The following is a 26,462-nucleotide window of genomic DNA, read 5'->3' on the forward strand; positions in this document are numbered from 1 at the left end:
TATTGCTTTCAGAGAGAAAGGGAAAGGGAGAGATAGAAAAATCAATGATGAGAGGTAATCATTGATTGGCTGCCTCCTGCACGCCTCCTACTGGGGATCAAGCCCACAACCCTGTTATGTGCTCTTGGTCAGAATTGAATCCAGGACCCTTGGGTCCATTAACCAATGCTCTATCCACTGAGTCAAACTGGCTAGGGCTTACTTTATTCTTTTCATTGCCTTATTTTTATTTTTTTTTACTCTTTTGCATGCTTTCTTTAAATTCTTGCCTTAAAAGAAACCACATTTCTTTGTTTTAATTCCTTGAAATCACATAGATGAGTGTATTTAAAATTTTTTGCTTGATGTTATTGTTCCTCTGTTGTTATTATGATTCTTAATTATCTCCCTTATGGTATCTTCCCAAAGTTCTACAGCTTTTGGGAGGGTTTATGTTTAAATATCACTCAGATTTAAAGGGAGTAGTCCTATCTAGCACAGGTAGCTGCTGATAGGTTGTGCTAAAGAGCAATCATGGTGAATAAGTTAGAGTAGTATAAGTTTATATTTAGGATTTTTATTTCAGACTTGGCTCTAAACAAATCTGTAGTTCCATCTGTTTAGGAGCATATTTCTGCTCTGTAGTCCCATTTCAGAATATACTGGAGAGCAGTGTGATTCATAGTTCAACCTTGTATACTGCAAGTTATCATTGAGGTGATTTAGCATTTAATCGTTTCTCTCCAGCTGTCTCAATTAATGGTTGCCAAGCCAATTGCTATATATAGTTCTTTCCCATCTTACCATTTCTCTACCCTGCTTTCTGAAGAAAACTGGGAGTTTGCATATCTTCTCATTCAGGCCTCAATTTGTTTTCAGCTCTTCCATGTGGAGAAAGATTCAGCAATGTAACCCGTCATGCCTCCAGATTTCATTACTGTAAATGAGGCTATCCCTTCATGGCTGTGTTTTCCATTTTTGTAGATTCCTGGGCCCCATAGGTGATTTGCAAATACTTTCATCTATTTTCAGAATCTTTCTATATGTGGGTCCATAATTCATTGTGTGTGTCAGCCATTATTTATATTTCTTTTCCTTTTTTTTTTTTTTATTGGCAGTTGATGTTGAGAAAGCAGGACAGTGTAAATATATATATTTCATTTCCTTCAACTGAATATCCTTAAAAAACAAAGCAGAATAAAACAAACAGAAAATGTTCCCAATAATACGGGGCCTGAGAATACTGTGTGGAAACCAGCACTCTAATGTGTATCTGGTAGAATGTTTAGTTGGTATCTGTGTAGTACTCAACTTGCTCTTGACTGCACCCCTTTCTTTTTTCATTCTGAGGATACAACCAGATCTCATTTACCTGATTCCCTAAAAATTATGTATTGCCAGGTAATCGATTTCTACCAAAGAAAAGTGGACAAGAAGGGATGCGAGTCTTTTCCAGACTGGCATGTTAAAGCCTGTCATGTGTTTCTCCAGGCTCTGTCTCCTTCTGTCCTGCTGGAATGGAGACAGCCCCAAGTTGATATAGAGGCTACTTATTAAAGACTAGAGGTCTGGTGCATGGAATTCATGCATAGGGGGTGGGGAGGGAGGGGTCCCTCAGCCTGGTCTACAACGATGCCAGCATCCCTCACCCTGGCCTCCGGCCAGAAGCCCCTCCCCTCCTGCCGTGCGGCCAGGCCACGGATGCTGGGCTCATGTTGCCAGGGCAATGCCGCCAGCATCCTGTCCTGGCCACTATGGGCGCCACCATCTTTGTTACAGAGTGATTGTTAATTTGCATATTACTCTTTTATTAGATAGGATAACAACTCTGGGTCTTGGAGGAGGTCTACTCAATGGTAAATTCTTTCAAATATAAATATAACACAGGGAAGGAGAGGAAGGGTTGAGCTTTTTTGTTGAATGCTAATGAACTCAGATAATCCAAAATGTGAAAGAAATATAGAGGATTTGAGAATCAAGTCTCTAAATTAATTGTGGGAATAGGTAACCCCACAAATGGAATTGCCTGGAATAAAATGGGAAGGCTATTAATTTTTAAGAGAGTTCTTCTAAAAAAGATGCTAAAATCCTGTATGTAAAGAATGTGTAACTATTTTAAGTTTTGAAACAACCCTTATGTACTCCACCTTCTACAGGCAGGAAGTGGGATGACAATGCTGAATGTCATATGTTAATGGAGGATTAGAGAAAAGAAGAGTCTCTCAAGGGGCAGATCCACAGAATATTAAAAAAAAAAAAAAATTAAAAACCAACAGCAACAATAAAATATCTGACCAGGAAGCTAGGATCATAGAGCAAAATTAGAATTTAATCAAGCAAATTTGCTCACTCCTGGGAATTCTTCACAATGGATTCTGTGTCCCATTTTTCCCTGTCTCGAATGGCAAGTTTTATTGTATCTTTTCCCCACCATTGAGAAACTTTTCCCCAGTTATGTGAGAAACAACAAATTTATTGACTCATAGGTTTTCAGACTTGATGCTTTACTTGGAGATACTGGGCTTTGAGTTAGGACTTTGGTTTGTATTCAAAATATAACATTTCAGAAGGTATAATTTGAATTCCTATTTTGCTGACCAAGAATATGCAGCAAACATGAATAAATCAGCATTTCATTAATTAAAAAGAAAAAATAGATAATCCTATTTACTTCTTGTACTTTCTCAGGAAAGACTTTATTTAAGATCTTCTAAAATAAGAAAGCAATGTTGGAATTTAGCTAGAACATTTGAAAATCAAAGAGGGTAAAGACAATGTTGAGCCTACTAAATATAGCTATGTGATCACTGATGTTAATCTCTGGTAATTACTAAGTGTACACCAACAGATTTTTTTTTTTTTGCCACATGCTAAGTATGTTACAATCCATTTGTGGAAAGAGTTGCTTAAATATACATAATTTTATTTGGAAAATTAAATAATTATTACTTGGTACTTTTCTGAGGCAAATGGTGTTTTTAAAAATACTGTCTTTCAAAAATAGAAGAGATGATCACAGTTTTTCTCTCTTTTTGCCTCCTTAGTTATGGCATGCAGATTAGGAGAAATAGCACAATAGTAGCTTTAAAGAAGCCTAACATCTAAAATCTATTTTAGAATATATATTTTTAAAATTCATGTAATTTATATTTTAGAATACACACACACACACACACACACAAACAAACCCAATCAGAGTGCAAATTCATGTGATTCATAAATACAATATTAAAAGAACCACAAAAACTGTTAATAGTTAAATATAAAATGAATGCACTGTAATATTCCAAGCATGGATCCAACAATAAGAAATTCCAAAAGATATCTAATTCAATGAGACTTAATGGAGAAAAACATGACTTTCCACATCATCATTGAGTTGATACAACTAGACACACTATATTCTCCAGAATGATAGATTTTTACTTTCCTATAGTACTATCTCTTTAGAGACTTGATTTGGATAAATTTGGATGGTTTAAAACAATATCACACAGAAAATAAAACTGGTTCACAAAGGGAAAATATTTTAATGACTTTTCTAATTTGGCAGGTCACTCAACTAGGTAAAGACAAAATTAGGACATCCTCTATGTATGCAAAATTTGAATCTGAGCATGCTTCCTAATCCAACATTGAGAGCTGACATTTATAATGGCAAGAGGTTATTTTATTTTTCTACAATTTAAATTTCACAAGGATACTATCATTTTAACTTTCTCATTCTAATTCTTTCATGTCTTTCTTTCTCTTAGATGCATTTGTTGCAGCCACTATATTTTGAAATATCTTTGAAGATTATTCTGAAATACTGTCCACTGCTAAAATGCTTGAGATCTATTACCAGATAATTCTGGATGCAGGTATCATTAGATTAGTTGTGTGGTGTTTCTTGTTTCCTTCTTCTAGGTGTTTTTCAAGATCACCTAAATTCTCAATTGCCACCTCTTCCATGAAGGATTAGGAGATCATATACCATTCAGAAGTGATCACTCCCTCCTTTAAAACATTTCTTAAGCTGTCTAACATTTATATAAGATAAACAAAAAATACTTTAGACCAATGTATTAATTAGGTCAAATCATACATTAGATAATTGTGAGATTGTACTCTCTCTAAATTCTAAGTCACCCGAAGGTAGTCTATTAAGTTTTGTAGTTCATATATCTAATATACTGTTACAGTAGATTCCTATAAACATTTATGCAACAAATAAAGTACATGTATTTCTAGCAATTATTATTGATAAAAAAATTTACTTTGTATGAGAATATAGTTTTTAAGAGATTCTGTGCTGTCCACATCATAAAGCTGTATTTATCCAGAAATATTTGTTACCTCCTTTATCCATTTAATTGTCAAAATCTACTAAAATTAATGTTAAAATGTAACCTTCATATTTAAAGTTAAAAAAACATGTTGTGTATTGGAAGGATTATTCTACATTACAGTGATATTTCTTATTTAAAAAGATAAGAAAGAGTATAGTATATAGAAATACAAATTAAGATGAAAATCAAGTCAAAATTTTATTAAAATGGACTCAGATTAAAATCTGGGTATACATTTATACTTCAGTATGTTGGTATACATGTCCAATAATATCAATTTTGAATAATTTGTTTTAAACTGAGATGAAACTAAAGATAATAGGGCATATCTGGATTAATTACTTTTCTAGTCCTAAAGTCTAGCTCAATATTATATTGCCCTTGAATGCCATGGCTGTGATTCTGGATTCTCAGGAAATGTTATATAATAAGAGGAAATATTGATTGATCATTTACCAGGCCTAGGTCCATATAGAATGTTCTAATTATATTGTCTCTTTTAATATTCAAAATAAAACTCTGATGTAGATACTCTTTTATCCACGTTTTGTAATTATTAAGCTAAGAATAAAAGTAACTTGCTCAAGGTTACATTTTTTTGTTGGAGCTAGGATTAATATTCATATGTAATTTTAGTATCAATCATTTCAACCACTATAATTTTCTAAACAAAATTAGAGAAGAGGGAGCAATTATTTTTTAAATTTATTTTTGTCTATGGAATAGAATAATGCAAAAGAGAAATTAATAACATGAATTTAAAAAATTGACCATGCTCACCCAGCCAGTGTGGCTCAGTGGTTGAGCATTGATCTATGAAGAAGGAAGTCATGGTTCAATTTCCAGTCCAGGCATATGCTTGGGTTTCAGGCTCCATTCCCAGCAGGAGGCAGCTGACCAATGATTCTCTCTCATCATTGATGTTTCTATCTCTCTCCTTCTCCCTTCCTCTCTGAAATCAATTTTTAAAAAAATGAACATTCTCAAAAACAGTCTCATTTTATTCTTAAGAGAAATTTTCCACTCTTCAAAAGTCAATTTGACAATTTGTTTCAATAATTTTAACCATGTTTATGATGATAAACATAATATAATCAAAGCTCCAAAAATACATCTTAACCAACAATCAACAAATAATGAAAACTGCATGCACAAAATATTTTTAAATTATTCATATAAAAGTTTGAGAACATCATACCCTTCAAAAAATATAAACATGTTTGAGTTAATTGCGATTTATATACCCATCCAATAGAATATTAGAGAGCATTCCCAAATTAATTTATTAAGCTAAGGAAATAAAATAAAGATTAGAAAGAAAGAAGTAAAACTATTGTTATCTCCACATGATTTTACAATGTTTGTAGAAAACCCTAAGGAAAGTATTAAAAAACTCTGAGAAGTATTAGTGAACTTAGCAAGGTTGCAGGATATATGGTAGAATATGGATACGTGAAAAGATCAATTTTTATGAAGTCTTAAGATAAGTTTGTAGAAGGTTCAAAAATAGTACATGTAATGCTGTTGTTCATGACAATAAAAGGCCAATAAATATTTATTTCACATTCATAAGATAGAATATATATGAAGTAAAATATATATAAATAAATGTACATATATAAATGTACATATATAAATGTACATATATATATAGATATAGATATAGATATATGAATTTTCAAGTGTATTTCTAGATATAAAGAGCCAGCATACTTTTTAGTAAAAGGCCAGATAGTAAGTATTTCAGGCTTGTATGGCACACAATCTCTATTGCAACTTTACCTTTGTAGCCATAAACAATATAAAACATAAATAAATCCACATGGTTGTCTTCCAATAAAACTTCATTTACAAAAGCAGGTAGCTGGCTGGTGGGCATAGTTTGTCAAACCCTGATATAGGTAGGTAGGTAGGTAGGTAGGTAGAGAGATAGATGGATATACACTAACACATATGTACAATAAGTCAAATGTAATTTTTTTAAAAAAAATCTTCATTTACAATAGAGAAAATATGCAGGAATAAATTTATTAACTGGAACTACGAAGCATTCCAAAAGAAACATTTAAAAGACCTAAACAAATGAAGAGATATGCTGCAGACAGGATATTATTATTTTTTGGTTTTATTAATCCTCACCCAAGGATATTTTTCCATTAATTTTAGAGAGAGTGGAAGGGAGGGGGAGACAGAGAGAGAGAAACATCGATATGAGAGAGGCACATAAATTGGCTGCTTCCTGCACGTGCCTCGACCAGGACCAGGGATTGAGCCAGCAACTGAGGTATGTGCCCTTGAACAGAATTGAGCCTGGGACTCTCAGTCTGTGAGCCAAACTAGCTAAGTTGACATATATATTATTAATACGATAATTCTCTTCAAATTGATTTATATTTTCAAAGTAATCCCAAGCAAAATTCTAAAAGACTTACTGTAAAGCTACAGTAATCAAGATAGTATGTTATTGGTATAGTGATAGATAGTATGTGGATCAATGGAACACCCTACAGAGTCCAAAATATAGATTCACAATTTATACTGTCAACTGATTTTTAAAAAAGGCCAGGGAAAGTTGGTGGAAAATAGTGGTTTTAACCAAATGATGTTGAAACAAGTGGATGTCTGTATGGAAACAATTAACCTTAACCCTTACCTTACATTATACATAAAATTTAACTAAACATGGGTCATAGACATACATAAAATAGGTAAAATTTATCTTCTACTCAAAAACATAGAAGAAAAACATTGTACTATTGGAATTAATATAGATAGCTTAAACAGATATACAAACACAAACTATAAAAAATAATAAAATGGATCTCATCAAGATTAAAAACTTTCTATATTGAAAGACAAATTAAGAAACTAAAAATCCAACTACAGAGAGAAAAATTTGCAAACCTGTATCTGACTAATGGGCTTGTCCCAAAATATTTAAGGAATTTTTAAGTGCACGAAAATATTCTCAACATCATTGATCATCAGAGAAGTGAAAATCAAATCAATCACCAATAAGATACGCCCTACACACAATGCAATGACTGATGTTATAAAGATTGACAATACTGAGTGGTTGGCAAGGATGCGAAGCACATGGGACTGTCATAGGTTGCTTGTGGGAATGCAGAGTGGTCCAGCCACTTTGTAAAACAGTATGGCTGTATCTAGTTAAGTAATCTTACCAGACAACCATCAAGTCCACCCCTAGGTATTTACTAAGAGAAAGGAAAGCATATATGTACTAATATATCTTCACACAAAGATGCATATGCAAAGGTTCACAGCAGCATTATTCATAGTACACTAAAACTGGAAGCAACCCACATGCTTAAAAGATATAAATGTCTATTATTTGTGCTATTACTGATTAATGAGTAACTATTTTCCAGGAAAATACCTGTATGGGTCTATAACTCGGGTATGTAAACTTCTGCCACTCAGGAAGCTATCAAGGTACTCTGGAGCATCTCTTGTTCTTCACCAGGTAAAGGGCCATTGTATGGTTCTCAATAGCTCTCTATTAATAGAGTTGTCTTGATTGCCTCTCATAGAGGGCTCTCTGCTTCCACACTTGTTCCCTCATAGTATATTCTCAGTAGAGCAGCCAGACTGATCCTTTAACATGTTTGATCACATCAACCTTCTGTTCAAAACCCTCATAATGACTTTCCCACACACTCTGAATAAAATCACAAATTCTCACAGTAGTATACAAGGCTTTATGTGATCAGTGCTCTGTTACTTCCCCAAAATCATCACATACTGCTATGCCACTTACTCCATTAGAGACACACCTATCTGTCTCCTTTCCCTTGAACATGCCAAGCACAACCTACCTCAGGACCTTTGCACTCACACATCTGGAATGCTTGACTACCAGATGGTTCCCTTCTTTACTTCTATTAGGTCACAACTCAAATGCCAACTGAAAAATGAGAGCATTTCTGACCACCGTATTTAAAATAACCTGCTTCTCTGTGCCCTCTCTCCCATCCTTTGCTTTATTATTTATTTACTCTGAAAGAATTGCCATCTGATAGATATTTATTTGTGTGATAATCTGACTTTAATCATTCTCCACAAATGTAAGCTCTATGAAGCAGGAACTCTGACTCACTTATTCACTGCTATTCACTTGAGTGTCTACAACAGTGCCTTTAATAAACACTCAGTAGTGTTTATTAAATATTTATTTAATAAATGAACTGTCACATTGTGTACAGGCCATTTGGAATTGCCATTTTCATCCCTGCCTACATATATCCTTAAATCCCCTGCATTTCGAATGTAAAAAGCTGCTATTGTATAACTGGAAAATATTGGTGACTAACTTTGTATTATATAATGTTCCATTTGTGAATTATTCTTACTAATAAGCATCAAAAATTAAAATAAAAAAGTTAATCTACTAAAAGATTTTGAAGTGTTTTTCATTATTTTTATTTTGCTTGTTTGTGAAATATGTTGATATATCACTTATGTGTAGATGATAAGAATAATACCATATAAAGATACTTTATAATTAACTTATCTGCAATGAAAAATAATTATTGAATGATGACAGCACATATAAACCAAGTAAGTAACTACTGACAGATTTTCTAACTAGTTCCTATGGATTTTTAATGATGAAATACAAACTAACAAATTTTAAGAAAAAACATATATTCTTACCTTACTTTTAATTTGGCATATCTTGAAGAAAGTGGATATTGAACAATTTCTTCATCAAACACTTGTAAGCTTTTATTATATGTGATAATTATTTAGTATATAAATCATGCACAGAAAATATTTAAATCAGTAATATCTTCCTTTTACTAAGAAAAATACTTGAATTTATTTTAACTAAATCTCAGCTATGATTCTCACATTCTATATGACTTTTCTCATATGAAATTAAAAATAACCTTTTGAGGCTAAATATAGTGATTTTATCATTACATAAAGTAAGCATCATGGCTCTGTCTTTGTTATCCATCTACCTTTCAATCCATGTATCTATCATCTACCTGTCAACAAACTCATTAACATTCACACTGTATATATAATTTATTGAAATACTTTATAATATTACTTTGTATTTCTTGAAGCACAAATTTTCCTGTGGATTTCTTAACTCCTCACACCCTAAAAAAGAACTGAGTCTATCAATGTCAAAACTCAATAGAATGCAGTAACCTTTAAAAAATGGTAATAGAAAACCTGAGAAACTCTACAAAGATAGATATTAAAAAATATAGTAAAGTAGGAAGCCAGTGGCCTAATTGCTTTGCATAGTAAGTATATTTCTGTAATTATTTTAGTCTCAATTATGTTGAATATGAGAAGTAACATTTCCCTCAATATGGCATGGATAAAATTCTTGATCTTGCCCTCAGCATATGCAATTAATTTCCAATACATTTGCACACTGGGAATGCAAAAACAACTAATTTTCACGTGGTGTTCTTTCTATTTTGGCATTTCTGACAGCATTCCCCAAAACCCTCAACTTAAATTTAGAGTTTGTTTAAGTTCTCATCCACATAAAACTCGCTGATACTCAGTCACTATTCTCTTCAGGGCCTATTAGCCTTACTTGAATTTGTCACATGCTAGACTAACATTTTCCTCCTTATTACAAACTCTCTTTTTGCACTTCTGGTTAGCTCTACCACCTGGTGACCTGAAGAGTTGATGTTGAACTTCTGTTTAATGCTGATCCTAATTAGGTAAAACAGCTGAACAACTGGGAACCTTTGCCTACCTTCCTTTAGCAGCAAGAATCAACAATGCTCCAGGCCATTCCGGGTTTAGGAAGAATCCAATCTGTGATTCAAATGGGGTCTGATTCTGCAGGGTCCAGCGCTACTTCTTAGCTTTTGAGCGGGCCTGCACTCCTATCTTTCAATCACATTGAATAGGTTTTGGCACAGTTGCAATGAGTCAGATTTTCCTGATCTCATGTTTTCTTACATCCAAAATTGTGAAGGCCTCTTTACTGGCACTCCACTCCACGTCAGGACACTAGAAGCATTCCTCACAGAATAGTGCAAATTGCATAAAATTACCAGAGAACATTGTGTATTTCAAATCATCTCCCACGGCTTTATGATTTGTCACATAAGCAAAAATGTGTGTTAATTTGAGTGAATCACTCACCTTCAGGGCACAAAATGTGGGAACTAAATTTCCTTTCCCCTCTTCCCAAAATTATTGCCTCTTCAAATATAAAAATAAAATCTTCAAATTTTCATGGCAAGTAGAAACTAATATAAAATACCTATTTTCTCCCTAGCTGGTTTGGCTCAATAGATAGGACATCAACCTGTGGATTAAAGGGTCCCATGTTTGATTCCAGCCAAGGGCACATACCTGAGTTGTAGGTTTGATCCCCAGTGAGGAGTGTGCAGGAGGCAGCCAATCAATGATTCTCTCATCATTGATGTTTCTACCTCTCTCTCCCTCTTCCTTCCTCTCTGAAATGAATAAAAATATATATTTTTAAAATACCTATTTTCCTTTATATTCTGGATACCTTATTGAGGTAACACTACTACCTTTGGGAAATAACTTTTGAAGCCCCAAATAGATTTTCTGAGTTCTGGGAGAAAAACACGAGCAGTTCTTTACTTTATCATTGGCTGGTTAGTATGTTGTTAGGAAAGAAGACTATCAGAAGGCCCCGGGAATCTCACTTCTAAGGTAGGAAAATATCATTACAAGGCAACTTAAACCAGTAAATAATTACTACTCTACCATAAAACCTGCATTGATACACACATTTATATATTCCCCTTTTAATTACTTCTTTTATAATTTAAGTTGTTATAATAAAAATAAAAGAAGGCTGTGTATGTGAGTGAAAATTAGATTTTATATGAACAAGTCAAACAGCAGAAGGATTCATTTCATTTTTCCACAGACTAAGACTACTACAAAACGCTCTCCTTTTTTTTTAAATCAATTATCCCTTGCCGAAAGAACCTATTTACTTTTCTTTTCTTCCCTTTATCTTTCTAAGTTCTTGATTCCCTCAAAGAACATCACATAATAATCACAAAACCTAAATGATCTTCTCTCAATTAAAACTTGTGGTAGGTAGCGCTACTATTCCTGCCTACTTGCATTGTCAATAAATTTGCAGAATATTTCAGGCTGAGATGCCAGGTGAACTTGCAAGAAAATTCTGCAATGCCTTTCACCAAGGAAATTATCGACCACTTGCAAGACCTACATGCATGTGCATGCCTGATGTGTGCCGATGTGCTCATGTGGCAGCAAAAGTGTCTCCTGATGACAACAGAACCCTCCGGTGCCTTTGCATGCTTGGGAAAATTTCTGAGACGCCCACATTATGAGTTATGTTGACAGGCATCAGATAAGATATCTGAAAGGGTTACATATTTAAGAATATGAATAAAAAAGTATTTGGGGTTCCCTGATATCTTAATTGCTGAATGATCAGCTCATGGCTCAAGGATCCAAAGAAAGTGGTGCTTACTATTATTATCAAGGATGCCTACTCCTAGACCTTCCAGAATCAAAGAAGCACCTGTCTTTCTAAACTGATGCCATCAATACCCTCTTAGCCTCAAAAGAAGTGGTTTTCACATTATCGTGTTTGTCTGAATCTCATGAAGTGCTGCATAGAGTGCAGGTTCCCAGGTAGTCTTGGGAATATGCAATTTCTAACAAAACATCTCAGGTGATTCTGATGTAGGCGGTCTCTTAGATCAGGTGCGAAGGAGCACTGCACCTGAATATGAAAAGATTCCCAGCAAGCAGCAGAAAGGAAAACTCAAATTCTTAAAGGAGAAACACTAAGATAATTCAGGTCTTTATGTTAAAAATATATATTACAAATATTTGTTCAAGTAAAGTTGATGACATAAATGACCATTTTGAGAGGTTCTGCCTAAATAGTTTAAATTATTTGTGGACAGTCAAGTATTTCAAATTCTTGGGGGAGCTCAGAGATTCTAGAATAAATTATCATGCAATATCAGGCTCAGGTTTCAAAACAATTAGAGAACAAAAAAATCACAGTTTTGTGTCAAATATAACTGGACAGTACTAACTACAACATTAATTATAAAATCGTTTTTAAATTGTGAGATGTTAAAGAGTGTATATATATATATATATATATATATATATATTCAAACAAATTTGTGTTTGCATTTGTAAATGTATACTACTTATTCTTTAAAAAGAATAGCTCATGCAAACCCCTGTATCCTACAAACATCACCCGTACTTTTGTAACTCAAGAGTGATGACTGTTTGCTATGAAAATGAATCAAACCTATAGAAACGATGTCAAACTGTCTCTTATACTTTTTACTTAGCACTCTCAGACATTAGACATTAATATTAAAACACTTTCACCTACAGAGCTGAAACAAAGTTGGCCCTGGAGGGTTACAAATGTGCTTTTGATTTAATGCAGTACAGTTAATTAGTCTCTAAGAAAGTGTGACGTCCTCAAGAGCCACAGGCCTGCCCTTAGTGTCTCAGGAGGTGTGTACTTCCCAGAAGTCCCTGGTACGGTACTTCCTCCTAAATTCTCCTTCCCAGGGCAACACCTGGGGCTCATTCTCAAAAGATTCTAAACATAGAAGTGAAGTGGTCTATCACCGTGACAAGTTTTCCAAAGAGTTTTCATGTACTTTGAATATTTCAAACGGAATAGCCTATGACAAAGGAACACGTTACCTCACTCTCTAACCTTGGGCTAACAAGTGTATGCATGTAGGAGCAGTGTAGCTTGAAAATTCAGGCACATACTCTAAGCTTTTACTGGGTTATCATAGAAAAAAAGCTGGTGACACCAAGTTCATTATAGTGAAATGTCCTGAAAATGCTTTCAAACTATATTTAATATTTACCTTTGGCAAAGTGTTGTATAAACTAAGACCAATTTGGAGATGTTTTGGATATGAACTGTTAAGTAATTGCATGCAAAAAGGTATAAAAAAATAGAGGACCTCAAGGTAACTTTTTGTGTATCTCAAGAGGAGCATTAGCTGATGGTGACAAATAGATCATTAGAATCCCAGCCTCAGAGATGTGAGAAATAGCGTGATCTTTTGAGGATGGCCAGAAAGCTTCTGAAGGAACTCACTATGAGCCCTGTTCTTAGCATGATAAGATGCGCACCAGTTAGAAAGGCTGAGAAGGTAACTACCAGATAATTTTAATATCCCCCAGTCAATGACAGGGGATTAGAGCAACAATAAATGTTATTTGCAATAAACAATTTTATCACTTTCAGGATTTCCTATTTAATTGTAACCCTTTGGCACACACATTAAGGTGACTCAACAAAAGATAAATAAGAGCATAATTACATGGATACTTCTCTCCAATGAGTCTAGTACAAACAGCAAAAGAATCATCCTTCTCCCCATGCCAGTGAGCACAATATAAAATGTGTTTTAATCAGTATTCTCAATAATCTATTGTTGTTAATAACTTTCATAGTTTCATTATAAAGCACAACTGAGAAAGAAAAATGTTTATGCTGAGATTATATAATACTTTAAAAAGAAAAAGGTGGAGATTAAAGAAATAATTCATAAACTAAACATCCTTTATAAAATTGGAATTTATAAAGCAGGAGACAGAGGCACCCAGGATCCTTAATCAGGTTTTGCATTGCAATGCTCAGCTGAAGTGAAGTGAGCTCATTATCACCATAACGGAGTAGGGGAGTCAGGACAAAACGTCCAATCTGCCAAGGTATTTCTCACAGAAGGTTTCTAAGTCATTCCTTCTCCATTTCATCTCTGAAAGGTCAGCAGATTACACATTTAAACAACCAGCTATCAAAGTAGGAAATATAGCTCCTCATCTAGCCCAGCTGAATTGGCACAGGTGCTTTTCAGGCACATCATGCTACTATTCTCTACAATGAGTGAAGAAATGATCAACACATAATTTGCAAGAGAAACTTTAAGCAAGATACTGGAGAGCCAGGTAGAAGAAACAGAAGGACTTCTAGTAAAAGCCATGCTGAAAGAAGTCCCAGAAGGAGCCAAATACTATGACTCAGTCTGCAAACACTCTTCAGGTGGTGTTCACACTGCTACCAGTTCTGAAACCAGGGCTCCGAAAAAAAAAAAAATAACGTGTATGCATAGGTTTGGGGTGTTGTCATAATTTGCTTCTTTTAGGGCCATTGTATGTTCACTGGCTCATGTATTGGATGTCCAGTTTCCCTAACATATCTCAGATTTATGAACTCTGAGACAAGTCGATAAGAATGTATTTATTAATTTTTAACATGTATTTATCAAACTTGTAGTAAGCACTAACAATGAGTGCTCACCAATAATAGAGCACTTCTAAGTGTGACATTCATAATCTGCAATATGTTTTTTGCTGGGAAGACATTAATATTAAAAAAATAACTTCTACCTTATTCCTTAACGAAGTTTTCAAACTAAGTTGTAATAATCTGTTCTTGTGAAGGCTTTGTAAGTGATTGGGCTCTTAATGGAATAGCCTATGACAAAAAATTTTAAAATATGCTACACAGGCTGACAAATATGTCATGATATTAATAATGCAGTAAATTGGCAAGTGTTCCGCATAATTGAATTTTCTAGAAAAGTGGTGACTAAATAAATAAATCAGTGCAGAAACCACCCAGGGCCAGGAGGAGGAGGAGGAGGAGGAGGAGGAGGAATCTCTGGAACTTTTGGGGGTATTTATAAGTTTTCCAAATAATTTTCATGTATATTGAATATTTCAAACAAAATACAACATAACCCTACATTACAGTGATACACACTTTTACAGCTTTTTAAATCTGTAGTCAGAGCATGTTAATAGTGTTAAATATCCAAATCCAGTGGTCACTACAATTTCTCTTGCAAATCTTCCAAATTTCCAGTTTCCATCACATATGAAGCTAATAAGAGTTCTTACCTTACCTAGCTGCCAATTCCACTCCCTCTCAAATCTCTGCTTTATCCAAGTTGTAGCACGAGGATTACTGTTGTAATAGTTCTCCTGCCATAGGGCCATCTAGTTTACACTTTTCCTACACTTATTCTCCTACCTATAAGCCTTTAATGGATTTCAATAGTCGGTTTTCATTCTTCTAATGTTATTCCCTGTATCATGTGCTCCATAGTCTTTCTAAGCCACATTCATTCTTTACTTCCCAATGCTTTCATAATATTTTATTCATAGCACTTATATACGGAATATGATTCATTATCTACAGTGTATTTTCCCTACTAGATTGTGAATTCATTTAAAACAAGGAATGCATCTTGTTGATTTTTATATCTCCCAATTTAACAGTGCTTTTTCAAAACAAAACAAAAATACATACACACAAATACAAAACAACAACAAAAAAATCTAGGCATTTTAGTCACTAATTTAAAAGTTGAAGTCAAAACACAATAGTATTTGCACGGCAATCAATTAATTGATTCCATATATATCAGCAATGAAAATTAGAATATGTAAGTTCAGAAGCAGTACTGTCTATATATAGAAAAGCCTAAGCGACCAGCTGACCGGTAGCTATGACATGCACTAACCACCAGGGGGCAGATGCTAACACAGGAACGAAAACCACAGGCATGGAAACATGGGAGCAGACTGATGAATCTCAGAGGGAAGGGGGAGAAGGGAGGGCGGGAAGAGATTAACCAAAGATCTTATATGCATAGTAGAGGCTTGGTGCACAGATTTGTGCACTGTTGGGGTCCCTCAGCCTGGCCTGTGTGGATTGGGCTGAAACTGTCTCTCCGACATCCCCCAAAGGGTCCAGGATTGTGAAAGGGCACAGGCCAGGCCAAGGAACCCCACGGGTAGCACCAGGCCTCTAGTTTCCTATAAAAACACATATCATTTTTTAAAATCAGGAAATAATATGATGTTACCACAACCTATGTATCAAAGACCTTGACTGATGGATCTGGATAAATAGGGAGAGATAATGTTTTCATACTAGAAAGCTCATATTTGAAAAGACATTAATTATTTAACTTTAATTTATAAATCCAATGCATATTCATTCATACCTATAGCAGGATTTTTTAATGGGCTTTGTCAAACTGATTCTAAAAAATATATTTAAGAGAAAATATGTAAGATTTTGAAAAGGGACAACAGAATATTTTGTCAACCACAACATACTATAATGTTAAATTAATTAGAACAATATGGCACTAGTGTCAAAGAGGCCAGTTAAAGAATCAAAACAATTCCCTAACATGAGTATTTGCTTTAAGATAAAGCTATCATTTCAAATATGTGAATAAGGAATGCCTTTTAAATAAGTAGAATTGACATGATTAGTTATCAATGTATTGATGTTAAAGAAAATTAGACCCCAATTCCATTCTATACATAAAAATGAACTCGAGAAGGAAGGGTTGAAACAATAGACATAAAAACCAAGTGGTGAGAAATAAGAAGAGTACTTCCAAAATCTTCCGCTAGAAAAGGTCTTCTATGTGAGATGAACCAGATAGCCAGGAAGCAATAAAAGAAATGATGTGACATATAAATTAAAAATTTTAATGATGAAATACATTACAAAGTAAAAAAACACACAACAGCATATATTAAATAGAGAATATACTGTAAAAAAATGCATGCTACAAAAAATGTTACTATCCAAAAATCCTAAATATATAAGAAAATAGAATAGGAAAAACACCTCACCCATCTTCTATTAGGTTTTAATATTTTTTTTTCTTAACCAGGTAATTCACAAAAGAAAAAAATACAAATTGCAAATGAGTATATATATATATATATATATATGTATATATATATATAGAAAATGTATATATAGAAAAGATGCACAGCCTAATTTAATTAGTGCTATAACAACTTCAAGAAAATTTGTTGTTGCTGCCAGAGTTTCAAAAATGTAAAAGATACTTCATGATTATGGTAGGTTTGAGGGAATTGAGCCCTCTTAGACATCGTTCATAGAGGGTTAAACTGTGGAAGTCTTTAGAATGCAATTTGTAATATTTATTAAAAGTTTTCTACTCTTTGAACCAAATAGTCCACTTGCACATTGCTATAAAAATACATATATGCACAACAAAAGACTGTTCAAGGATACTCGCTGCTGTCTTGTTTATTATATTGGGAAATCAGGAACAATGGAATAAACCTCCCTGACTTATAAATGAGCCAGAGAACAGAATGCATTACATTCACGTAAGAAATAAATAAACTCTATGAAATGTAAAGAAAAAAATTGCTGGATTAATAGAGACCAAATAATAATTTTACCTGTGAGGAGGGTAAAGTGTTGACAGAGCAGGGAAGGGAAAGAACATTTTTACATTGTATTTCTCTTTTGTTTAAATGTTGTACAATTAAAATGCATTCATGTGGTATTTATGTTTTGAAAAACAACATTAAAAGGATACCTAGAATATGTTTACTTCATTGCACAAAAATATCAGCATGAATATTTATAGTTTGGATAACTAATAATTAATCATCAATTCATACAAGAAACATATATTGGCCAAATCCTGTACCAAAGATTAAGTTAGGCAGTAGTAATACATGAATGAGACAAAGCCAGGTCCTTAAGACCATCCAAGAATCATCAGGGGCCCAGAAAGGTAAGTGGTTGAGCTGCAAGGTGACAACTGCTATAACAGAAGTCTTCTGGGTGTCACCTTATTCTTGCTGGGGACGACAGGAAAGGCTTCAGTTAGGGAATGCAAGTGAAATAATTTTTTCATGTGACTAGTACTGTTCCTGAGAGACAAGTGAGATAAGGGTGGGAAGAAACTTCATATAATGGGCAATTTTCTACTTGTCTAAGAAGCTAAAGAGAGCATGATGTGTTATAGAAATGAAAAGAAGGTTTACACAGATTAGTAGCAAAACTACATGAAACATGTACTAGAATTCAGTGAAATATGAATAACTTAACCAAGTAAGTGCAGGGCACTTGCCTGAATATCTCATTTTGTATTTCTTTACCTGCATCCTAATAGGAAAGTTATTTTATTATCAATAAGAGAAAGTTTAATATGTATTTCAATAAAATTTGCTATTTTCCTGGTTAATTTGTATAAAAAATAATGAAATTGTTTACTTCAAACATTTAAGGCTTCCACAGTTAGCATTGAAAGCAGTGTTCTGTCTTAGTCAACAAAAATTTAATTTTTGAAAAAAAAAATTCATCCAACTAAATTAAATTAAATATTCCATTTAAAAATAACTTCCATCATTTAGTGCATATATGAGTCAAAAGATCTCTTCTTTTCCATCTCCATCTGTCCTATGTCTTTAGGATATCACTACTTATTTGTTTTCCTACCATCAGTTCAGATCCACAAAGATTTATCTGAACTACTCTTTTAAGTTCCCTCAGTCTTTCTATGTGGCCTGGCTCTTTTTTAAAATAAAAAATATTACTGCTGAGAGATAGATATAGATACATAGATATAGGTATATATAGATAATATAGATATAGATATATAGATAGATGCAGATATAGATGATATAGATTAGATGAGAAAGAAATAGAGATAGAAACAGAGACAGATAGAGAGAGATAGAGATGATAGAGATAGTGATAGTGATAGCGATAGATAGAGATAGAGATAGAGATAGAGATAGAGATAGAGATAGAGATAGAGATAGAGATAGATAGAGATAGAGATGATAGAGATAGAGATAGAGATATACAGATGATATATATACAAAAGCACGGGCTCTACAGTCAGACCACATGGGCCAAAACCTAGCCCCATCAATTACTGGCTGTGTGACTCTTTAGGCAAGTAATTTGACCTCTCTGAGTCTCAGTTTTCTTACCTATAAAATGAGAATAAAAATAGTAGATATCTACTTATCTCATAAAATTGTTGTGAGAACTGAACAAATTCCTATATGTAAAACAGAACAGTGTCTAGACCAGTGGTTCTCAACCTTGGCTGCACATTAGAATCACCTGGGAATCTTTTTAAAACCCTGATTTCTGGGCCTCTGGAGGATGAGGTGATTCTAATGTGCAGCCAAGGTTGAGAACCACTGGCCTACAACCTTATAAGTGCTTAATAATTATTAGCTCTCTTTTAGATTCCAATCTCTCTCTCTCTCTCTCTCTCTCTCTCTCTCTCTCTCTCTCTCTCTCTCTCTCTCTCTCTCTCTCCTCTCTCTCTCCTGCCTCTTTCAATGCAATGTTACATTAAATACATTCTCTTTCTGGCTTAATGAAATAACTAAACTTCTATATCAAAATAATCTTCACATCATACCTTATATTTTCTTCAAAGTCTTCATATCTTACTATAGAGCAAAAGCTGCATCTTAATCATTATCTCCACATATCACTGTATCAGTAGGCTTTATTCACCTCTATTCTAAATTTCCCCCTAATTAGATGGTGCTGTGTTAGGGAACAGCCCTCATTTGCTCCGTTATCATTAGGTAACTACATTCACCTGGTACGGATTCATTAGCGATTTCCTTGCTGATAGAATGTCCTTAGATTTGCCTTTGAGTGATTAGGCAATTTTGTGCTTAAAACTCTACATGCTTGGTCAGAATGAGGCACTGATACAGCATCACTCATCAGGTAAGAGAACGTATTACTAATAGTTCTTGGCTTCCTTAGTGATAATAGAAAGGCAAGGAATTTTATTTTGTTTTTATTTTATTTTATTTGAGAACATCTATAATTTCTTCTTTGCCATTTTTATGTGTTCTTTCTTCTACATTATTTCTTTTTATAAAAATCAACCTCTATAACCTGACCCTAACCTTTGCCTGCTGTTACAGTAATTATTAAGCCTTCAATATATAATCCCATTAGTTTTAATGAATTAGAATGCTATAGGTGGTATAATTATTAGTGCATGAAAGAGAACTGACATTTGATTGTATACACAAATTGTAAAAACAGTTTCAGGTCCTATGTATGAAACAATGCTTATTAGTAGAACAAGTTATATGTTTGTATCAGCACAGACATATTTAACTGGTTTTACACAATTATCACAGTAAAAGATGTGGTAAAATGTGAAAAACAGGTGACAAAAATTACCAATGGCCTAACCTGTAGCTTTTAATATCAGATTATTAAAATTAAAACTGCAATTGGATGTGAAATACAAAATACTAAAAAATATGAGTTTGCTTCATCACTCTTAAAATTGAGTAAATATATTGCGGTTATTATCAACATTATTTCCAAGGAATTTTACTGATGTAAAAAATAAAAATCAACAAAAATGTGGAATTTAATGATTCTTCAAAGGAATAGCTGATGTTAACATTATAAATATAATTATAAAATATGGGGATCCTGGTTCATGGCGGGAGATATGGGGGGAATGGCGTTCACTCTTCCTTCGACCAGCGCAGAGAGAGAGAACTTGGGGGTTGATGAAATCTTGAATAGAACGCGACGAGGTTTAAGGAAAATTGAATAAAACAAGACTGAGACAGAAATAGAGGAAAGCTGGGACCTGGTGTGGCCTCTGCTCTCTGATAGATGAACAGGGCCCAGAGCCAGCGCAGCAACCTTTATTTATAGCCAAATACCAGGAAGTTTTACTAAGGGTAAATAGAAGGGGGAATGTGTGCATTCTTGTAGCTTCCTGGTAAATAGTCACCTCTGGGTGTGTCCGAATTGCATTCTTTCCTGGTGCTTGACTAGATTTAGGTAAGAACCCATTTCCGGGCACCTGGCTTTGAAGGTCAACTGAGGCATTCCCACCTGTTGGTTAGATATGCCCCCAAGATAAGGCTCTGCCTTCATCATGGGTTCAGTTGACATGAATTTAAAAGAAAGCCAGGGCCTTCCCTGGCAGGGGGCCTTCCACAATAAAAGTAACACAAATATTTCTACAATTTGCATAATCGACTTCTGCTACAAGAGTGATACACTTTTTGTCCAGAACAGCTTTACTCTGAGGAATATTTATTCCTATCTTTCAGCATAAGTTCTTCATAATGAATTAAGTTCAGAGAACATTATAAAAAGATATACCAATATATTTCAAGAAAATAAATGCTGAAGCTTGAAGGCATTTTCCATCAAAACTCAAATATGGCATAATGGTTATTTTGTAGAGTTCATTAATAAAATTGGAAGGATATTATTAACCTCCAGAGGGTTACATTGAACTTACAGAGAAAATTGATCAAGTTCCTTCTGACCCAGAAATACCCTTTGGATTCTATTGATCAAGAGTTTGGGACACTATTATAATTCATCTCCAAACACCAAGAATGTGAGTAAGAAATTGTTTCTAAAAGATTTATTATTCAAAACATTCATACTATTTAGCTCCTAGAGGAAGTCTTAAGGGCATGAGTTTTATGGTGGAGATCCACAGGAAAACATACCTGGCTAAGCTGAAGGCATCATCGATCAAGCCTGCTCGATTACTGACGGAGAGAATCTGTGAGGTCAACCAGAAAAAAGTGGAATCACTCAGGATTAAAATGTCAGGTTCACATATTAGAACAAATCATTGATGAGTAAACCCAGTTTACCTCATGGTTCCTGATTAATTGATCAATTAATAATCTCCAATTCCTTAAATCATAGTTGACTCTAAAATAACCAGTTTGATTGATGTTTCCAAGCAACCAGCTTCCTTTGTCCAAAGAAGTTAGTCTGTGGTGCTCTGAAAATAGCATTTTGGGGATAAAATAGATTTTAAATTTTCAGGATTAAAATGGTATGAAGTATGCAGAGTATGAATAATTTAAAAAGAACACCATCCCAAATACCTAATTAAAATCTCTTTCATCAATTAATCGTTATACCTAGAATTTGCTAGAAAACCTTTAATTGTTTACTCATTACCTCAATTTTTTCTTATAATTAACATTTTTGTTCTTTATAAAACCCCATTACTTGCACGTATATTTTTTTTCTCAAAAGAAATGTAACCAAGAAATACACTACTATATTTGTGTGGCTTCTAGTTAGTTTGTATATGGATATGTGGCTAGAATAAAATAAAAGGTTTCAGGTGCATATCCTACTTAATTTATTCAGTGGAAAATGGATTACCAATAGAGCTCATTTATTTGAAAGTCACTGTTGTTTCCTGACATTTTTCTTGTTCTTTCTTGAAAGTACTAATAAATAACGGACTTCCCAGCATCATCAATAATGCTGGAAAAGGCAACTTTATTTGTTTAAGACACTAATATTACTACATATAATTAGAACAAAGATAGAAATTCTTCTTATTTAAATCACTTTGGGAAATGATAACTTGATTATGGTCTCCAGTAATTCAATTAAAGCAAACCAGTAAACCAGTCTTATAACTGACACATTTAACTCCAGCAAATACAGAGGGAGAACTACATTCACATTTAATGTCAGCCTTTACTGACTTCACTGAACCTTACTATCATTTTGATGTTGATTTCCTCAGCACTCATGCTTCTCAGAAATTAAATAATGTACAAAGTTTACTTAAAATTTATACACATATGTGTGCATACACACACACACACACACACACACACACACACCCCACTGGTCTAATTTCCACAATTACTCAAAACCAGAAAAGGCATCATAGAAATTATTTGTGTCCAGTCTGAGTAAGAAGCACAACCCCCAATACTCACTCTATCATCAAGGTTTTCATACATTGGACTACAAAACAGGTGTGTTTTTTTTAAAAAAAAAAAAAAAAAAAAAAAAAAACAACAACACTGAATTTACAGAATACTCTCTTTCAAGGAGAACCCCACAAAAGAAGAGGTTATACCACGAAAGTTATTGAGTGAACATCAATGACCACTAATTGTTTAGGTCTGGATTGGAATGGGCTAATTAATCCAATGCATGTTATACATTACCAATTTTCAAAAATTTACAGTAAAACAAAATAATTCTTAAACATAAAAGTATACTGAACATAAAAATCTAGTCTTCAGTGCTTCAAATAGCACTTCAAATTTTTGCCATCTTTATTAATAGTATCTATTGGAACAGATAAAGAAATGAGGCTCAGACAGGTTAACTGACTTGTCCAAGAAAGCTGGGAATGGTCCACTTCAGGCCTCTTGATTTTGGTGACTTTTTACTGCACTATACTCTATTGATACAAGATTATAAAGCGATTTCATTGTAATCTGATATACATTTTTTACATTTTTATATTAATTCTAAAGGGAGGATAGCACTAAAATAAGAATTAGAACAGGAATAGAAAGTTGACTTCTAGTTCCAGTTTTCCTATATATAAATGTTTGGACTTCAGCCATTGGTTCTCCTTGGTTCACAGTTTCCTTACCTATATATAACCTAAGGGCCATATGATGGCATTTAAGGTCCCTTCAGTTCTCTGAATAGAAAAGGAGATATTTTTCTTAGTTTGAGATTTTACCCAGCTTAGTCCATGGTGGTTAGGAAAATAAGTCTATCAGCTATTACTCTAAAATATTAATAACCTCCCAAGTTTCAGATACTTTGCATATTTTTCAAAAATGTAATGTGTTTATCCACACAATTTCTGTGACTTTAGAATGTTATCCACTTTACAGATTTAAAAATAAAACAAATAATTAACAAAAATATGCATTTTTAAAAACTAAAATAATCTCATAATGACATTTTAATTAATCATGTCTGATTCACCAAAGAAAAATTAAGATATAAATGTTGAGTATAATATTATTAAATTCTTAACTTTAGGTTCTTAACTAAAACCTGAAGGTTATTGCCATGCATTAATATGTTTATGCATACCTTTGTTATAAATAAAATCTTTGGAAAAATTATTTCCTAAAAGATTTTGTAATATATTGTTTAAATATCCTTTCTATTCTAGTTAATTATATGTCTAAAATGTTCCTCAAATTAATAACAAGCAATGAATTTTAAAGAGATCTTTTCCAGTGACCTAATGAGGTACAGTGGTGATGAGCACCATAATAAAGAGTATGGGAGTTATATTTTAAGTGTTAGTAATTACAATTAAAAATGGCATTTAGAAGGTATCCAAAATGGCTCAAGACTTAAACTAGGCACAAAGTAGTTGGACATTTATATTTTATGTTTCTGTATTTTATACTTTCTTTTGGAATAACAATAGAAAGAAGATTAGGCCTTTCTACTTATCATTGTCCCGTTGCAGAAAAATCAGAACTTAAGCGAAAAGTCAACCAGGTAACAATGTGCAACAAACTTAGGTATAATAACACATACTGGTTCTCTCACTGGAATCTTAGGAGAATCAAATTAGGTAATGCTCTGTAGAAGCAATAAAGAACCATATTGAGTAATTGACAGATCTGTAAAGCAAGCTGCTAAAGTATCAAAAACTCTCTCTTTTCCTCTCAGTGTGTGTGTGTGTGTGTGTGTGTGTGTGTGTGTTAGACTAAATAAACATAGAAAAGAAAACCAAGATCCCAAGGCACTTTGGGCAAGTTATTTCTCAAGCCTTAATTCTCTAATTTGAAAAATAGGCATAAAAATAATATTCAATTTAAAGGCTTATGAGTTTCATATGAACCAATGCTTAAGGAAAGCACTACAGCATCATGCTATTTTTAATTTATAGCCAGTCAGCATAAAAGCTACTACATTTTAAATATATACATCCTCAGTTTTGTCATAGTAAAAACAAAAGAGATGAATCCTTTACCTATTTTCAATGACTTATAAATTGGTTTAAAAACTTTTTTAGGCTAATTTGGAATTAATTAGATATTCATCCAAACAATATAAAAATTGAAGCGTCAAGAGTTTATGATTATTTATATCAAAGGTATACGATATATTATTTACCATGACTTTGCTTTAGTATCTTGTGAAGTTAAATCTATATTACTGATAATAAAAGTTATAACAACAGCCCTAGCTGGTTTGGCTCAGTGGATGAAGCGTCAGCCTGTGGACTGAAGGGCCCCAGGTTCGATTCTGGTCAAGGGCACATGCCCAGGCTGTGAGCTTGATCCCCAGTTGTGGGCGTGCAGGAGGCAGCCAATCAACGATTCTCTCTCATCATTGATGTTTCTATCTCTCTCCCTTCCTCTCTGAAATCAATAAAAATATATTTTTAAAAAGTATAAAAACATTATTTGATTGTTATAATTAAAAAGTGATTTTTTAATCTATGTTGATAGGAATTGACCAGAATATTTTCTTAATATCTTAATAGATAAACATCTTTCATTGACATTAGTCGACTATATCTGGTTGGGGGGACATACAGTGTGGGGCAAAAGTAGGTCTACAGTTGTTCATATGGAAAACAATATAATAATTAATAAATAATAATGCAAGAATAAACTCTGTTTCATGTACTCACAATTGTAAACCTACTTTTTCCTGACCCTGTATAAAAGAAGACAAGAATTTACAAACTGTTTTGCTAATCTTTTCCTAATGTCAGGGTTTTTTTTCCAGCATCAATATGAAGACCTTCAAGACAAAAGTAAACACAGAATAAAACTGAACGGGGAAAACAGAAAGGCTGCCTTTCTTTTAGCTCCCTCTTAGAAATGCCAAGATTTATATTTTATGAAGTTTCTAAGAAAGATTTACTAGGTATGAGCATTCCCCCACAAATTCCTCAACATATTAACTGAGACAATGATCTATCAACCGGATGACTGCTATGTTTAATGGAAAATAACACATTATATTCTGCAGGTTGAACACTGCACAACTTCAGGGTTAGCAAGTGTGCCATTAATATCATAGCCTATGTAAATTTCATTTCCCAGAGTTATACACGGCTCAAACTATGTGGCTGTACATAACAACCATGTGTATTAACATAGATGATATTTTAGACAAACATATGGTTTCAAGTATGTTGTTATTCTAAATTAATAGTGAAAGACTATAAATGAAAGCAACCTCTCAAATACAACAAACTGTGGCTATTGGTCAAGAAAAGTTGTGACACTATTCTGGATACTTTGCATGGACTAAGAAGATATCACGAATAACAGCATGGAAATAACTAGAGGGTTAAGGAAACAGCTGGGAGAAGTCTCCAAAAAGAATCTGACTTGCTCTGAATCCCTGCACTGTCTAAAAGTAAAGTTTGGGGCTGAGTCTGATGTTTGATCAATATCTTTGCACTCCTCTAATTTTCCCATTTTCATTCTACCTCCCAACGAGAAATGTGTTCCTTTATTTCTAAAAACTATTCTTTCTCATGTTCC

At 33.6% G+C, this 26,462-nt stretch overlaps 1 protein-coding gene across 1 annotated transcript in view; it reads right to left on the reverse strand.

The window, feature by feature from the left end:
• TRHDE (thyrotropin releasing hormone degrading enzyme) overlaps positions 1-26,462 on the reverse strand; it is a 389,314-nt gene that overhangs the window by 69,402 nt on the left and 293,450 nt on the right. Inside the window, exons 11-12 of the mRNA XM_070409715.1 lie at positions 21,810-21,943; positions 21,660-21,715 (exon numbers count right to left, since the gene is read on the reverse strand). Of these exons, the coding sequence (XP_070265816.1) occupies positions 21,660-21,715; positions 21,810-21,943 (190 nt within the window). The remainder of the gene's footprint in view (positions 1-21,659; positions 21,716-21,809; positions 21,944-26,462) is intronic.

This window comes from Myotis yumanensis, unplaced genomic scaffold, assembly GCF_028538775.1.
Source record: "Myotis yumanensis isolate MYYU_CA2020_CCGP unplaced genomic scaffold, mMyoYum1.0.hap1 SCAF_3, whole genome shotgun sequence".
NCBI classification, from domain to species: domain Eukaryota; kingdom Metazoa; phylum Chordata; class Mammalia; order Chiroptera; family Vespertilionidae; genus Myotis; species Myotis yumanensis.